Here is a 19,014-nt window from a genome sequence, read left to right on the forward strand (position 1 = left end):
AGTGCTCAATAATATTCTTAGACTGGTACATTTATTTGGAATCATAGTGAATTCATACAAGAACATTTTAGATTATATTAATGTGATGCATCAAAAGACTGTTAACATATCGCCACCCTCCAAGCCATTGGCACATTAACACGTTCGATACTACAGGTACATCAAGACATTCAATATCGAAATTTATTTGATACTGGAATTCAGTTGGGACTTTATACATTTGGAATTATGATAGAACATTTTGGACTATTTGAGATTTAATTCACAATACTGTATTTTTTAAATACAAATTTCACTTTGTATTCTATGGAAATAAATCATCTGTTGAATTTTACAAAACTGTTATTTAGTTTTAGACCATAGCGTCATAACACTCCACCAACCTCTTCCACTGATTATATAAAAACACAGATCCATCTGTCTGTCTGTATATGCGTGTGGTAGCATAAGTGTATATTTATTTAGCTCTTTTTAATCTAATTTTCATTTCCTAATGATCTTGGCATGTGCCATAAATGTATACCGTACTTTGTATACACACTAAACGGTACTAGTATATGTCATTTAACATTTCTTTCGTGGATCAAAGCCTTGTTTCACAGAAAACTGCAAAAAATTAGTAATGCATGCATGAGCCGTATGAAACACCCCATTGTGTGTGTGTGTGTGTGTGTGTGTGTGTGTGTGTGCCTGCCTGTCTCTGTGTGACTATGCGTGAGAGTGACAGACAGACAGAGACAGAGAGATAGACAGAGACAGAGAGAAAGAGAGAGAGAGACAGGGAGATTCTTTTGATATTTCATTTTTATTAATTTCGGTGAGCAATCTAATGGAAAGATTTTATAGCATTTTTCATTGTTTGCTTTTTGCCCCCCCCCCCCCATTAAAGTGTACATTTTTAAAATAATAATTTTTACCAATATTAATATTTATTCCATATTTATCTAATTGCTATTGCATTTAGGCAAAGGGTTTGCTCGCCGTTAAAAAGGGCTTGATTAAATGATAATATTAGTATATCATTAGAACAGCAAGTTCTATATTTTACTATTGCTGTTCGAGTGGAATACACGATTTGTACGCGGTCTGTATACATTTATGTTTGCCTTAATGTCCAAAAGGATAACTGGCAAAGTCAGTGACGAAAACATTATGCCAGATTAAATACTAGACATATATTTCACAGCTTTATTCGACGCGAAATACTTGTATTGTGACTGATGTCACAATTTTACCCTAGCAATGAATTTCATTTTAAACATTTAAACTTCATTAACTACTTTTTGTAATAAAATATTTATACCGGTATTTACTTTATGAATGGGAAGTATGCAACTTTCTGTAATCAGATTCGCAGTCACTTGTATTAGCTTGATATTCATCAATGACAATGTCCCTCCTTGTTTGACCTCATTAAAGCTTGTGCATTTCGGACATGTCCTTCCTTGTTTGACCTCATTAAAGCTTGTGCATTTCGGACATGTCCTTCCTTGTTTGACCTCATTAAAGCTTGTGCATTTCGGACATCACCTTCCTTGTTTGACCTCATTAAAGCTTGTGCATTTCGGACATGTCCATCCTTGTTTGACCTCATTAAAGCTTGTGCATTTCGGACACGTCCTTCCTTGTTTGACCTCATTAAAGCTTGTACATTTCGGACATCACCTTCCTTGTTTGACCTCATTAAAGCTTGTACATTTCGGACATCACCTTCCTTGTTTGACCTCAATAAAGCTTGTGCATTTCGGACTTGTCCTTCCTTGTTTGTCCTTATTAAAACTTGTGCATTTCGGACATGTCCCTCCTTGTTTGACCTCATCAAAGCTTGTGCATTTCAGACATCACCTTCCTTGTTTGACCTCATTAAAGCTTGTGCATTTCGGACATCACCTTCCTTGTTTAACCTCATTAAAGCTTGTGCATTTCGGACATCACCTTCCTTGTTTGAGCTCATTAAAGCTTGTGCATTTCGGACTTGTCCTTCCTTGTTTGTCCTTATTAAAACTTGTGCATTTCGGACATGTCCCTCCTTGTTTGACCTCATCAAAGCTTGTGCATTTCAGACATCACCTTCCTTGTTTGACCTCATTAAAGCTTGTGCATTTCGGACATCACCTTCCTTGTTTAACCTCATTAAAGCTTGTGCATTTCGGACATCACCTTCCTTGTTTGACCTCATTAAAGCTTGTGCATTTCGGACATCACCTTCCTTGTTTGACTCCATTAAAGCTTGTGCATTTCGAACAAAATGTTTTATCGTAAACATGGAAATGGTATAACAGGTCGATTGCGAATAATGTTGAGTTTTATCAATGGGCCCCATAATCTAACAGGACTGCTACAGTTAAACGAATTTTATAAAGATCTTCTGGACTGGACAATCATACACTTAGATTGTTCTTATAATTATGAAATAGTTCGCGGGAGGTAATTTCATGGCTTTTCTTATACCTGACTACGACGACCGTATGGTACCCTTGTCAGTTTGTTTGCCACGCTTTCGGTTTTTCACAGTTTCTGGGCACTCTAGTAGGACATCTGTGCTTCATAAACACATTTCTAGTTTATATATATTATTTCATCTTAAATTTTATTTCCATTCTGCCTGTTCTACATACTCATTTAAAGCCTACCTGATCAATGAGCGTGACTGCACTGTAGTAAAAGTTGCAAAATATGTGAAGCATGGGCTACTCATTTTATACACAGTATAATGACTGTGTCAGGTGATGAGGCATTGGCGAAATGCATTGAGGGAGCCGACCTGCACGAGTGGCCGCGTCAAAAATTCTAACCGCATCAGGAAAAAAGGTCGTTGGTGCAACTTTGTGGTATGTTCTCTCGTGTGTCATCCAGAAGGAACCAAAAGTTGCCTGGCAGGTGTATCTGCTAAATAGCAGAGTTCGCTGTGGAGAATTACGACTTTCTCCTCCTCTGTCAAACTCTGTAACCTTTCTGTCTGTTGATTTGGTGGAAGTTGTGTGCGTGTGTGTGTGTGTGTGTGTGTGAGAGAGAGAGAGAGAGAGAGAGAGAGAGAGAGAGAGAGAGAGATTCATTGTTTGTTGCGCTAAGTAGTAGGGTCCAAGACTGTTGATGCGCATTCCAAAATTAGGCGAACGAAGGTCTTGTAAGCTGCAGCTTTTATCTCTGGTGAACGCATACTGATGTCGAGAATCAGAAAGACAACAGAGTTAGCCCTTTGGCATTTGTGAATTCCAAGACAGGGTATTTATTGATGGACACTCCGAGATACTTGCTCTTATTAAATCAACCTAATGCAAGGTACCACACCTACGTATGGAGGTGTGGTACTTTAAGGGATTCTTGCAATTGGTTATGGCAAGTACATCATACTTGTCTAGATTTAAATTCATCTGCCTGATGCTTTTTAAAAGTTGGAGGTTGAAAAAATACTTTGGGAGAGACATACATTCACCAGTTTATTTAACATTCCCGTATAAGAGACACAGTTACCATCAAAGAGGAGTGATTACAATTGGGCTCAGTTTGGTTAGTTATCTATGTTCATCAAGAAATATAAGGGTCTCAGAACCTTTGGGTACACGTATCGTAACATTTCAGGATGTTGATGTCTTGCTATCAAGTATTAATTGCTGCATTCTCTATGACATAAAGCTCCCAACCCATGATGGAATATTGTCATTCATTCCATAAATTTTAAAGTTTCAGTTGGACTCGTTGGTCTGTTACCTTGTTGAAGGATTGGAGAAAATCTAAGGGAAGAGCGTCTAATTGCTCACCGGAATTGAGCCGTAACATTACGTCTTGGATGGGAATGAAAGCAGTGAAATGGGACGGTTGTTGGATGGATTTCCTTTGACAAATTTCATCAATACCGGGGAAACATTTGGATGGGAATGAAAGCAGTGAAATGGGACGGTTGTTGGATGGATTTCCTTTGACAAATTTCATCAATAGCGGGGAAACATTTGCCTTCGTCCATCCTCATGGTACGTTGTCTTAGTTAATGTATGCTTGGAGGATGCACATATACTTTTATTGTTGAAATCTATCGCTTTCAATATTCAGAAAAATTTTAAAAATGAAAGGAAAATAGCATTTTTACGTGGTCTATCCGCACATTACTGAAACCAGTCAGCACCAGTCGAATAAGATAGGATATACCAGTGCAATGACCTGTACAGTGACGTGTGCTGGGTAATGCCATTAGAACTGACATGTAAATATAATGCTCTCAGTTGAGTATATTGTTGTCATTTGGAGACTTTAAGGCCACAGGCGGAATATTTATTGAGGTGTTATAAGTTATAAAGCGGTCACAAGTGTTCCATGATGGCTTGTGTGTATCGGATTAAAAATCGGCATACTTTTGGCGGTGGAGAACTGTAAAGCATACTTTGCAAAATGTTTTTGACCGGAAAGCATGCGTAAGGAACCGAACATCTTAATTTCTGAAGGCGGCGGAATTGAATGTTCTTTCGAGTCATATTCTTTTCTTCTTCTTTTACATCAAGTTAAGTTTTTCTTGTTAACTAGAGACAGCCATAGCTTTTTTTCACTGCACCGAAAATGAAATCGTGGATCCCAAAATATTTATTTTTTCTTGTTTAATTGTAATTGTCTATTCAAGATATTTTCTGATGAGTATTTAAGGCAGCACTTATCTTCTTATTTGGTCAATTCATGTTAAAATGCCAAAATATAAGCTTTCTACATAAGAAAAAGGGCCAACAAACATTACAAGAAATTCAACAATACTTGTAAGTCAGAGGTTAAGTGCGTGCGTGCAAAGGTCCTGAGTTCCATTACATGTTTCAGGTGGTAGAAACTATGTCACTAAATATATGCAGTTACTAATGCTGTGGAGCAATGATTCCTCCGTAACAAACTCAACAAATTTGAAGGCATTATTTGAGACTAGATCAACAGTTCTGTCATTACCACATTCAAGTGTTAATTCGAAAAACGCCGAACGATTCAAGAACATGTATAGAACTGAAAACCAACGTGGGCCTGTTAAGTGTGAAACCTAATAATCGCAATGGTATCAGATCAGTGGTCACCAGGCAGCGAAGGACACTTAAAGTATTGGTGAATTTTTTTTTGCGGGGGTGGGTGGGGGGCAAATTCTTTGCAGTGAACTCTGGGCAAACAACTCATCCTTTTTAAGTTAATTGACAATACAGTGAATCGTAGTAATTAATTATTATTGTACCATTTTCCATTAGAATCTTTTTAATGTTCAAAAGCACCTGTTTTATAATAGAGTGAAGAGAATACATATTATGGGGCAAGAATGCAGTTGCGTTGTTTTCAGTTAAATTTAGAGGAATACAATTTACATTGATAATAAAATTGTACTGATTTCGAACCTAATCTAATGAATTTTTAAAATATCTACTGATTTGGTGTCCCGGTTCTGTCACGTGTATGCACCTTCAACAGTCTCGCGAAACTTACCTTAAAAATAAACTCGTCAAAGTGTCGTCTCTTCGAGAGAGAAAATAAAACGTGAAATATATGCGTCCACCTGTCTCAGAATGGAGGATTTGCAACTGAACCCCAAATAGCCAATTGATATAATCGGAATTGGCTGGGACCAAAAACGAAGAGGGCCGGGCTTGGGTGGGGAAGAGGGGTTTTCGCTCGCTGTTACAGGAAATTTGCGAAATGGTTGGGTCAAACGGCGGCTCCGTTTTAATTATATTGTCAGTAGCAATTTTTCCAAAAAATCTGCATCTAAAAAGAAGAAAACAAAAATATAGAGCCCAGATATTAGTTTCCATTTGCTCAGCGCTAGAGAAGAGTGTGACAAAAGTGTTTCGATCTCAATGATTCAGATGGTTTGCAAATATTTTAAATACTAAAACATTAATAATTTTCTACTTATCTTCTGAATTGTTTATTTCCCCCGATAATTCTCATATGGTATGCGGCAATGAAATGTTTGCTTCACCTGATACACTTATTTACTGTAAGGTGTCGACACAACTCGTTAAACAACCAAGCAGGTTTTAGTTTGTCACAGATGATAATCGAGAAAGAGCACGGATGTTAGTCGCTCTCATAAGATCGTAATGCAAGGATGTTTGACATCGTATGTACCAATTTTCAATCTTAATAATGAGTTCATTTAGCGTTTACTATTTCAAGATCAATTATTGTAAGATCTGTGAAACTCTGATGAAGCATGCAGAGTTTATAATGAGGTCTGTCATGGCTGGAAGCTGTGCATCCCCTGTTGCAACGAGTATAACCCTAATTTAAGGTGTGTCTGAATTGCACGGTACTCACCATACTTTGATTCATTTTTATTTATTCTTATGTTTCCCATTTAATTATCTAAAGCAGGATATATTCCTTTAGTTAAAATCAAATAAAATGTATAACTACTAAATGTTCAATTATTGCAGAAAAATGAGTTATTTATATTTGAAATACTATAATATATCGCAGTTACACTAAATGAATGTATACATCTACCAGCAATTCTGCGATAGTCTGACTCTATATCCCCGTTTGTTTGTAAACCCCTCCCCCTACTTATAGTATGCAAACTTGTGTACTTTATAGCAATATGAATGACTTTAATGAAGTACTAGTGAGTGGGTGAGTGAGTGGGTTGGTGGGTGGGTGAATGAGTGAGTTAGTGAGTAATTTATTGGCATTAACGGCACATCAAAACATAAAAGTTCACATCTTGCCGAGACAGTGCAAAGTGCCTTTCCCAGAGATACAGGGCGGCGACCCAGCCTTGTCATGGCAAGGATACGATACGATACTGTTTCCCTTGAATTTACCTCAAATGAATTGTATCAGTGTACAAAAGCTTTTATCTACAACAGCAATATAATATGAGGAAATAGGGAGACAACAGCAGGGAAAACACAAAAATGCCAGCTCTATATCTATTTATTTATTTTTACACCAAAACAAAGAAAGATAGAATGAATGCACAATATTATAACATCGTTATATTTTGGATACGTACATATGCAAATTTATTAAATGCTTAATAGGAAATTCAGAATGATTTATGTGCAGCCGTCACCGCCAAAATTGAATTAGTCAAATGATGTAGTATGAAATCAAATGATTTAACCCAACAAATTAAAAGATAAATCAAGATTCCAAATGATATGGTGTCACATGAAATGATTTAACGAACAAAACCGAATGATGAATTCAGATTCCAGTGACGTGGTATTAATTGAAATGATGTAGTGTGAAATGAAATGATTTAACCCAAATAAACGGAATGATGAATTCAGATTCCAAATGATGTTGTTTGATATGAAATGATGTGGCATGAAATGAAATGATTGAACCCCCAAAATTAAATATAATGGATTCAGATTCCAAATCACGTGGTGTTAAATGAAATGACTTAAAGAACAAAACGGAATGATGCGTTATGATTCTAAATGACTTGTTATTCGATTCATTCAAGTATTATTAAATGAAATCATTTAACACACAACATGAAATTATGAATTCAGATTCCAAATGACATGGTATAACATGATTTTACGTTCTAGGGAATCAATGATATAACACTATAAATGAAATAATGAATTCAGATTCCAAATGATGTGGTATTAAATAAAATGATTTAAAGAACAAAACGGAATGATGAAATATGCTTCCAAATGACGTAGTATTAAATGAAATTATGTAGTCTAAAATGAAGTAATTTAAACCGAAACATGAAATGATCAGTTGAGATTCCGAATGATTTGGTATGAAATGAAATGGCCTGAACAACAGAATGGAATGATGAATTCAGATTCCATATGACGTGGTATTAAATGAAATCGTTTAACAAACAGCGTGAAATTATGAAAGGATCCGCAGAATACAATTATGTGTTTTTTGCTATCTGGTCCCTTTTTGCACATGGGGCAAGGAGGGATGTTTGAAATAAGACGTCTCTGATGTAATTGAATAGTTGGTGTTTGTGGCTTTTCAGTCTTGGAACGTAATTAATCATTGTCAGTTAGAGCTATAGGATATTCGGGCATTGTTAGTTTAAAAGGATATTTTTAAGGTAAATTTGTATAGGATTAGGTTATTTAGTATGTAATTTTTATAGCTGCCCATGTGGTATTGGAGTTTAAGGATATATTTTTTTTATTGGTTTTTGTTTGTGTGTGACGTGTGCATGTCTGTGGTATTTGGATGTTCTTGAGAAAGTGTCGGAACGAGTTAGAGTTGAATGCGTAGGTAGGTGTTCTGTTGATTTGTAAGTTTGTAAGTTCGGTAGGGGTAGGGAGAGAGGGGAGTAGACAAGAATTTATTTAATTATAAAGCTTTACTCCTTTTTCCCCCTCCCCTCCCCCTCTCCCATCTCTTTGGTTACTGTTATGTTTTGCTAAATAATACAAAACATGGTTTGGTCAAACTACTTTAATGGCTAACTGACTCAAAAGAGAATACCCACAACACTAGTTTCTCACGCTAATGTTATCATAAGGCATATAGGGTTACAACTGAGTGAGAGCCTGGAGCTGACCTTTGGTTATCTGTAACGGTCAGACCATTTGTAGCAACAGAACGTTAATACCGTATATTACCACAACTCCCCCATAAAATGAGTTTCGTGCTTTTCTTTTAAACTCACATTCATTTCTCCTTTTCTTTTATTAAAATAAATTTGTAAACATATGCTTGGGTTGTAAAAGTTCTACTAATTGTAGTTAATATTAAGTTCTAGCCCCATGACATGCACAGTCATTCTTACACTCGTGAAAACAAATACAGGGTGATATATTGGCATTGTCACTTAAATTGATAGTCCTTATATTTTGTTCTTCAATCCAGTTGTTATCACTGCATATAAACAGATGTTATATAACAGATGTATTATTATGCCCTTAAACACTTCCAGTTTCTAATATTCACAAGACACAATATTTGTAATTGAGAAAAATTAACGATTTCACATAACAAAATCTCCGTATCTTGCAGGCTTTTTTATTAGGCGTCCACTCCTTGTTCGAATCTCTCCTGTCTAGCTTGGCTCATTGATGACTAATGCATCTTGTCATTCAGTTCAGAGACCTCCTTGTTAGTATCTTCGTATGTGTATATATCTCTGGTAACGTATCTTTTATTTGTAACAGATGTCTTCGGTTTCTCCTGTATATAGCACCATCCTGAGTTTTCACATCATACGACCTTGGAGTGCTACTGTTTCTGAAGACTACAGCTGGTTCCCAAAGATCTTGTCTTATGATTCTAACTTTGTCTCAGGAAGGCAGATTTGGAAACTCTTTAGCTGTTCTGTTACACTGTTTCTTTTGCTGGTTTTTCTTTTCATGCAGTTTCTACTTTAAGTTTCTTTCTTTTATAACTTGCGGATGTAGCTGTATGTTGGTAGTAAGTAAAGTCGATCGAAGTCTTCGACTCATCAGTATCTGTGCCAGAGATCCTATATCATCAATTGGTGTATTTCGATACTCCAATATCAATAAATATGGATCTTTTCCATCTCTCTTTGCCTCATCGAGAATTCATTTGACAGTTTGAATGGTTCTTTCTGCTAAACCGTTAGACTGTGGATACTTGGGACTTGACATAGTGCGTTTGAATAACCAGGTTTTTGCAAACAGACCATATTCGTTTGAGGAGAACTGTGGTCCATTATCACTTCTTACTTCTCGTGGTATTCCATGTCTTGCAAAAACTGACTTTGTGTATGTGTTTACTGTGCTTAATCGTGCATGTGCTAACTTGGCAACTTCAAAATATCTGGAACAATAGTGTACTATCAAGACATAGTTTTAATTATTCCACATGAATACATCTGTTCCAACCATGTCCCATGGTGCAATCGGTTGTGTAGACAACACTTGTTCTTTATTATTTGACTTTCGGAATTCCTGGCAAGTTGGACAATTCGATTCTGTGTCTGCAATTTGGGCATTCATGCCAGGCCAATACATAATGTCTCTTGCTCTTTGCTTTGTCTTCTCAATGCCCGTATGACTTTTGTGCAACTCTTTTAGCATTTCTTTCTGAAGAGCACGTGGTATTCCTATCGTCTCTCCTTTAGAACTAATCCGTCCATTTCTGAAAGTTCATCTTTGCAGTTCCAGAAATTTCTGATTTAAAAAAGTACGAGATGTTTATTATTTGGCCATCCCGTTTGAATTATTTATCGTAATTTGGTCATTTTATCATCACGCTTAGTTCCATTCTCTATTGATTCTAACTGTATAAACAATCTGTATATTTGACATGATCATGTGCACATAGCACTCAATTTCACCATCCATGTTCATCTCAGACGTGTTCGTCTGTCTGTATGTTCTGGACAATGTATCTGCTACAATTAACTCTCTTCCTGGACAATACGTTAAGTCAAAACTGTACTTCTGCAGTCTTAAAAGCATTCTCTGAAATCTAGGCGGTGCGGCATATAGAGGCTTCTTGAGGATTGATTCCAGAGATTTATGATCCGATTTAACTTGAACTTGACGACCATAAGTATATCGATTAAATCTTTCAAGAAAAATTAACACAGCAAGCAATTCTTTCTCGATCTGTGCATACCTTGTTTCTGCATCTGTTAAAGACCTTAATACTAATGCTATGGGTTTGCCAGACTGCATCAACACTGCTCCAAGTCCTAATGTTGATGCGTCACAACTAACAACGACAGGCTTCTTAACATCGAAGTATTTCAACACAGGTTCTTTGCTTAGAATCTGTTTGATCTCTTCAGATGCATGTTTCTGTGGAGTTTCCCAAACAAATTCAGTTTCAGTTTTTAAAAATGATCTGATTGGCTCTGTCACTGTAGACATATTTGGGATAAATTTCGCTAGGTAGTTGACTTTACAAGTAATCTTTCAATTCCTTTCTTGTCCGTAGGAGCGGGCATTTATGTGTGTAACGTGACGGGTTGTTATGTCGCCACTGTGGTAGGTGTGATGGTTGGGGTGGGGTGGGGTGCTCCCATTATGCTATAAAAAAGCACTAATATGTCGCTGCAAACTGGATTCAGTGGCGGAAAAGGAAGTATTGATAACATGTAGACCTCGGACGAACAATGCGTATGTACGTAGGGCCGGTAATGTAAAGTATACCAAAAGTGACGGGCAACAAATCTTTGGATTAGCGTGTATGCTACGTAAGGTCATTAAACATGGTAATTAATATTAATCAAATACGATCCAGATTTAATCTCTTTCGTTGATAGGTCTCGCTTTGTTGAAGCCTTGGAAACTCGAGCAGTACAGGGCAGAACTTACAAAAAAATACACGCACATTCATTATTGAATGTAAAACATGACGCTGATTGGAAAAAAAATAGTTCTTGTCTATATCATACGGAAAAAAATCCACCTTTGATGTCCAACTGTCGTCTGCAAAAATCTCAGCCGAATGCTGTAAATACGCCTGTCGATTATATGTTAGGGCGTGCTGACATCATACGTCATAGATAACAGCAACCCCTGTGTTTGTTTGGATTTATGCTAGAAGATTTACATTTTAACTTTAAATTGTAATGCTCTTTCGAGTCAGACCGTTTACTTTCCATACATTTCATATAATACCACGTCATTTGGAATATGAATTGATCATTCTATTATGTTCTTCGGACCATTTAAACTAATACCAGATCATTTGGAATCTGAATACATCATTTCATTTTTTGGGTGAAATCATTTCATTTTAGATTACATTATTTCATTCAATACCACCTCATCTGGAATCCGAATTCAATCCGTTTTTTTTTTTGTTAAATCGTTTCATGTAATACCACGTCATTTGGAATCTAAATTCATCATTTCATTTGTTGGGTTAAATCATTTCATTTCATACTACGTAATTTAATTTAATAATACATCATTTGCATTCAGATTCCATCAATCCCTTTTGTTCTTTAAATCATATTTTTTAATACCAGATCATTTGGAATTTAAATTCATGATTTCATTTGTTGAGTTAAATCATTTAAGTTTAGACTACGTCATTTTATTTAATACAACGTCATTTGGAAGTAGACAACCCGTTTGTTGGATTAAATCATTTCATTTCACACTACATCATTTCATTTATTTCTGCGTCATTTGGAATCTTCATTTATCGTTTCAATTGCCGGGTTAAATCATTTGATTTCATACTACATCATTTGATTATTGTAATTTTGGCGGTGAGGGCTGCCCATAATGATTCTGTTGTATTACAAATTTCTTAAATATGTTACTCAGGACTGATAAGTGGAGGAAAGATATGGGAAAACGTATAAAATCAGAAATTTATATAGCAACAAACAGTTTTATTTAATCCCTTTTTTGGAGAGGGGCAATGTTGTCTGATTTTATGGTGAAAAGAGTAAACACAACTACAATTTGTTGTTCTTTACCTATGTTTCCTATCATGTTTTAAAGCTCAAATTCATTTGTGAAAAAAGTAAACATGATATTTATTTTTCCACTGAAAATCATAATTAATTTTCCCTTCCTACTGCCACCCGAAATAAACTGAGTTTGAAAATCTTTCGTTCTTACATTTGGTTTCGCAATCCTCCTTACTAATGAAGCGGTTGGCGTTGCCTCGGCATCCTCCATATATGAATTCCTCGCACCTATTCGTATCAGAATTGAAAAAATATCTCGGCAAAACCACTTTACAGGGACCTGGATCCGCTGGCAGCGAGCAGACAGGGCAACCAGATGAACTGCAGGCCCGCTGACATTCTTTGTCAAAACCAAAATTATTTTCATTTCCTTTGCAACCACCCCAGATGAATGATTCACAGAGGCAAGTTTTGAAATTGAAGAAATATCGGATTTCGCGTGCTTTGCAAGGACCAGTTTCTGACGGTAACCTGCATGCCTGACATTCTCGTTGACCACAGCTGGACATACACTCTTCCAATGACTCGTAGTTATTGGCATTTCCTTCGCAACCGCCATAAAAGAAGAGCTCACATTTGCATGTCTTGGTATTATAATAGTATCTTGGTATCTTGGCTTTGCAAGGCCCCTTCTCAGCAGGAAGACTACACTTCGGGCAATCGTATTTGCTGCACTGCCGATAGCATTCAGATTCGCTTCTGAATCGGTTGTCGTTACCTTGACACCCCCCGTAAATAAAGATCTCACATTTACAGGATGAAGCATTGTAGAAGAACATTGGAAAATATCCACGACAAGGTCCCGGGTCAGCAGGAAGTGCACATTGATTAATTTCAACGTCAAAAGGATTTCTTGCAGATACCAGTACGGAGACACATATCAAAACCAGAGGAAAGTACTTCATCTGTTGTGAAAAGGAAACAAAAATGACTCAATACATGAATAAATAAAATCAAAAGTACGTTGGATAAGTTGGTATTTATTGATGAAATCTTATTGTAATGGACATGATGAAATATTATTTCATTCTTTTATGTTCTATGAAAGACGTGAGACACAAAGAAAAATATTGTTAGCATGGAGTAATAAGAACCGTATCTTAAAATAGGCGTCAAATACAAATTGCCTTCGTCTGTAATAACGCAAGTAGTGAATGGGGATACCGTAGCGACAATGGGACTTACCATTAAAAACACCCCTGGGAACATATAGCGACTATGGCAATTTAACATGGAGAAAAACCCTGGGAACATATAGCGACAAGGGAAATTGAACATGGGAATATGGGACTGTTGAGCGTCAAATAGTACATGGGGCCACCCTAGCGACAAGGGGACTTTACCATGCAAAAACGGTCCATGCACTCTGGCGACAATGGGAATTTAACATGGGGTATTTTAACATGGATGGGACTGTAGAGCGTCAAGGGGAACTGAACATGGTGGGACTGTCTAGGGACAATGATGGTAGATGGCCAAACACAACAGAGACAGAGACAGACATACACTAGTAAAAGCCGGAGTTATATATAAAGCATTACCAAGACCTGAAATTTTGCTGGGGTGTTCAAAAATTTGCATAATTGTAATGATGCTATAAATAGCTATAATCAAGGAAATGCTCAACGACAAAATGGATGTGACTAAAAGTAACGCTAAAATGACGAAATTCTCCCAGAATTTAAAGGAAAATAAACGTATTCCCGAAAATTAAGTTACAATGGTTTAGACTAAAATGGATAAAATTAGTAACTACTTACAATATCAACTTGTGTGACGATCGTGGATAAACACCCATGTATCTATTTATAGCTATAATCAGCTGAAATTCCTATGAAATTCCACTATCTATTTATAGCTCCAACTTGTGGGTTATTCCTTTGGAAAATCCCACTATCTTTTTATAGCCTCAGCTTGAGTGACGTTCCTGTTTATGAACTCTAGTACATATGTATAGCTACAACCTGTGGAAAACCCCAAGTCCATATTTATAGTCTTAAAATTTCCAGCGTCAGTGACGTCACTGTACTGAACACTAGGGGATAAATGTCAACAGGGTTGCAAGTGGCTGACCTGAATACGCGCTACTGTAGGTAGGTAGGTAGAATGTATTTGATAGGGATAAAGGGAGTTTTATAAGGACAAACAGAGACCAACACACACACACACACACACAACGTACGCGCGCAGACATACTCACACACACACACACACACACACACACTATAAAATAGATAAAATTAGTAACTACTTACAATATCAACTTGTGTGACGATCGTGGATAAATACCTATGTATCTATAATCAGCTGAAATTCCTATGAAATTCCACTATCTATTTATAGCTCCAATACGCGCTACTGTAGGTAGGTAGGTAGAATGTATTTGATAGGGATAAAGGGAGTTTTATAGGGACAAACAGAGACCAATACACACACACACACACACACACACACACACACACACACACACAAACACACAACGTACGCGCGCAGACATACTCACACACACACACACAATAAAATAGATAAAACTAGTAACTACTTACAATATCAACTTGTGTGACGATCGTGGGTAAATACCTATGTATCTATAATGCCGTATCTCTTTGTGTTTTAGAGGTCATATTTCTTCTTAAGTAAATACACGCATCAATAGACAGACAGATTGGGTCATCATCCTTGAGGTTCACTGTACTTTCGGTTCTTTACTTCATACAAACCCCAAATTTATTAGTTTGAAGAAAAAAAAGATAACATGCCCCTCAACACTGTAACACGTCTGTTCTGACTCTACCGATGTGAGTGTGAGTGTTTATGTTAAAATGTTTAAGTAAGATATAAAAAAATAGTCAGCTTGAAAACGCGAACCAATACTGTGACGCTCAGTATTTTGATGTGGTAAGAAGAAATGGTACAATACACAAAGAGGGCTTGTAAGTTCACATTCCAGTCTGTCTGTCTGCACTGTAATGGTAACAACGCAAGAGCGTAGGGATTATTATGCCACACAGTCCTAGAACAAAACAATGCATCACCCGTTGTAAGCCATTTCATTGGCTATATTTATTTTCTTACCGCGTTCACTTCGAATTGACTTGAGTAGCTATTCAAACAGTGACGAGAATGGCCATGCTTTACTGGGTCTATCCTATAGGCGATTTATATAAAAAAAATATTTAAAAAAATTAAACTAATGCACGAACAATGGTACCATGGGCGATCCCATGGAAATTGTGTCCGTCTTATTGCAAAATACATCAACATTTAATTTAACCGTGCAGATCGCTAGAACAAACCTCTAATAATACACATTTTGAAAAGTGTTGTGTGACACGGATTGTCATTGTCGCTTGGTGTCTGCTTTCTTCTTCGAAAAGAGATCGTTTCGTCTTGACTATAAAAATTTAATTTGACTAAGTTTTACGCACTACTTGAACTCGTGCATTTCAGGTTGTAGGTGTAAGCCGTCGTTCTCAGTTTTCTAGAAGTTCGTTTTTGCGTTTCTCAGATGTGATACTATTTTTTGTGGACCGAACGAAATTTCTTTTGGCGTGAAACAGGACTCGTGGTTTTGTGGCATAAATGGAGTGCATTGATTAAAGTTCAGTTATGTCGTCTTCGAAATCGCTGACACGGATTTGAGCTAACACTTCAGGTTTTGTGTGAGGCGACACGGCACGTCATTGCCTTTTACTTTCTCAATGAAATCGTTTCATCTTATTGCAAAATTACATTTGACTAGGTTTCATACGCAGCAGGTCCCTGTATATAAGGAGAGTGTCCTAGCGTCAGAGTATTCATTCCACTCTCAAACGATCAAGAAGATGGAAGAGTCAGCACAGATCGACCTGCTGGTCAAATATATGCTAAAAGTCATACAAAAGCATAATTCACAGGCGAAAGTGGCAACAAAACTTACTCTTTTGGTCGTTGATTTGATGAGAGTCATACGAAAATGTGTAAGTGCTGATGAAATTTGCTATATCTGCAAAGGTAAATGGGTATTTGTCTCCAGAATACCAGCTTCGTCTAAGAAAGAGAGACAAAAGTCAAGATACCTAATATCGTTGTCAGGAGAAAGGACACTGGGAATCAGAGTGCCCTAAGAGAAAAGAGAAGAAACAGAAACAAGACGAAAAAGAGAAGAGGGATTCAGAAGAAGAAGAAATTGAAGATGAGGAAGAACTTGTGCCAGTGAAGACATGGAAATGGAAAAATTGACAATGTGAGCCGATGCGTTGGCCCTGATGTGAAATTTCATACTACCTTCTAAAAGAGAATAGACCAGAAAGGAAACGTAAGTGTCTCTTGGTCTTGACATTGTATAATAAGGATGGCGTGTTTTGTGTTTACTCGCACTTTATGAAATTGTGCTCTTTCACCTCTCTCTATCCCTCTGGATCATGTTTTAGTTAGAATTGAAATGGAAGGATGTTTTCCTTCACGCACGCTCTTTAGGCATGCAAGTCGGTAAACAATAGTCAGTCTATTCATCCATCATTTTGTGTCTTGATGTTTCCTAAATCACACACTGATGCCATAAAATAACGGGTTAAATGGGTTTTGTAGTGTTGGGGGTGGGGTGTGGGGTGTGGGGTGTAGCTGTTTGGTAGAGTTGGTCATTGCAGGTGAGGGCTTAGATACTTTCAAAAAACTTTTTCTTCTTCACTCTGTGTTGATGGAATATAATGGGTTATTTTCTTCACTCTCTGTTGATAGTATATATAAAGGGTTATTTCTTCACTCCGTGTGGATAGTGTATAATGGTTTTCTTCTTCCCTCTGTGGTGTGTGTGTGTGTGTGTGTGTGTGTGTGTGTGTGTGTGTGTGTGTTCGCGTACGTTGTGTAGATCGTATATTTGGTTGTTTTTTTCCTTCTTCCTCCCGAGTGTGGATAGTATATTTGGGGTTTGTATGAGTTAGGGACGTTGTGTGGATAGTATATTTGGGGTTTGTATGCGTTCGCGTACGTTTGTGTGGATAGTATATTTGGGGTTTGTTTTCCCTCCCTTCCGTGTGGATAGTATATTTTGGGTTTGTTTTCCCTCCCTTCCGTGTGGATAGTATATTTTGGGTTTGTATGCATTAGCGGCGTTGTGTGGATAGTATATTTGGGGTTTGTATGCGTTCGCGTACGTTTCCAAAGGAATAACCCACAAGTTGGAGCTATAAATAGATAGTGGAATTTCATAGGAATTTCAGCTGATTATAGCTATAAATAGATACATGGGTGTTTATCCACGATCGTCACATAAGTTGATATTGTAAGTAGTTACTAATTTTATCCATTTTAGTTGTTGTTGTTGTTGTGGGGTTTAACGCCATTTTTCAGCACGATAGGCTATACATGGCGGCCAGTATTAATGGTGGAGGAAGAACCCGGAAAACCCCGGAAAGAACCACCGACCCACGAGAAGCTACTGGCAGGCTTTCTCACATGCCCACATTGGCTGAATCTTAGACTCGAACCGCCGCAGACAGAGGTGAGATGGCAGTGATCCGTAACGAAGAGCGCTTTAGACCACTCGGCCACTCGGGGCCCCTCCATTTTAGTCTAAACCATTGTGACTTAATTTTCGGGGATATGTTTATTTTCCTTTAAATTCTGGGAGAATTTCGTCATTTTAGCGTTACTTTTAGTCACATCCATTTTGTCGTTGAGCATTTCCTTGATTATAGCTATTTATAGCATCATTACAATTATGCAATTTTTGAACACCCCAGCAAAATTTCAGGTCTTAGTAATGCTTTATATATAACTCTCAGGCTTTTACTAGTGTATGTCTGTCTCTGTCTCTGTTGTGTTTGGCCATCTACCATCATTGTCCCTAGACAGTCCCACCATGTTCAGTTCCCCTTGACGCTCTACAGTCCCATCCATGTTAAAATACCCCATGTTAAATTCCCATTGTCGCCAGAGTGCATGGACCGTTTTTGCATGGTAAAGTCCCCTTGTCGCTAGGGTGGCCCCATGTACTATTTGACGCTCAACAGTCCCATATTCCCATGTTCAATTTCCCTTGTCGCTATATGTTCCCAGGGTTTTTCTCCATGTTAAATTGCCATAGTCGCTATATGTTCCCAGGGGTGTTTTTAATGGTAAGTCCCATTGTCGCTACGGTATCCCCATTCACTACTAACGCATTAATATGAATCTGCATAGTGTATAATAGTAATAGCATTGTTGAATATTACAAAGTATATAGACGCAACATCAGCAGTGTTTTTGAAAGTGGAATCTCTCCAAAATCTTTGCATCCCGTATATAGAAAATTCTTGCACGAAATTTGTAAAAATGAATGTCTAGGGCCGGAAACTGGGAGGTCTTCGAAGCAGATCCTCGCATTACATACCTCTGATTTTTCTCTTTCTATTTCGACTGATAATTCAGAATTATCTCCTTTGAATTTACTTATTTGAAGAGCAAATTATTCAGTGTTAATAAGCTTAATGTCTTGTACGAAATTGAAAATTTGGAATAGTCAAATGTAAAGAATTAATCTAAATTAAATCTAATCTCGACTTACCTCTAATAAGCAGAAATCAATCTTCGCAAATTTACTAATCTCATATGGATTCACCAACATACGAGCTTACATGCATTTCTATATGCTAGCTGCCGGTACAGTCTGCATCCTCCCGGATCAGCATACCCTTGTGATTGGA

The 19,014-nt window shown here is 37.2% G+C and overlaps 1 protein-coding gene across 1 annotated transcript in view; it reads right to left on the bottom strand.

Annotated features, from left to right (window-relative positions):
- The window catches only part of LOC149804588 (papilin-like), a 34,786-nt gene extending 15,772 nt beyond the window's left edge, over positions 1 to 19,014 (bottom strand). The window contains exons 1-3 of the mRNA XM_089933133.1: positions 18,876 to 19,014; positions 12,457 to 13,254; positions 10,197 to 10,718 (exon numbers count right to left, since the gene is read on the bottom strand). Coding sequence (XP_089789259.1) covers positions 10,197 to 10,718; positions 12,457 to 13,254; positions 18,876 to 18,935 — 1,380 coding nt within the window. The 5' untranslated portion in view covers positions 18,936 to 19,014. The remainder of the gene's footprint in view (positions 1 to 10,196; positions 10,719 to 12,456; positions 13,255 to 18,875) is intronic.

Source organism: Sinohyriopsis cumingii, chromosome 2, assembly GCF_028554795.1.
Source record: "Sinohyriopsis cumingii isolate HCF-2022 chromosome 2, ASM2855479v2, whole genome shotgun sequence".
Lineage (NCBI taxonomy): Eukaryota > Metazoa > Mollusca > Bivalvia > Unionida > Unionidae > Sinohyriopsis > Sinohyriopsis cumingii.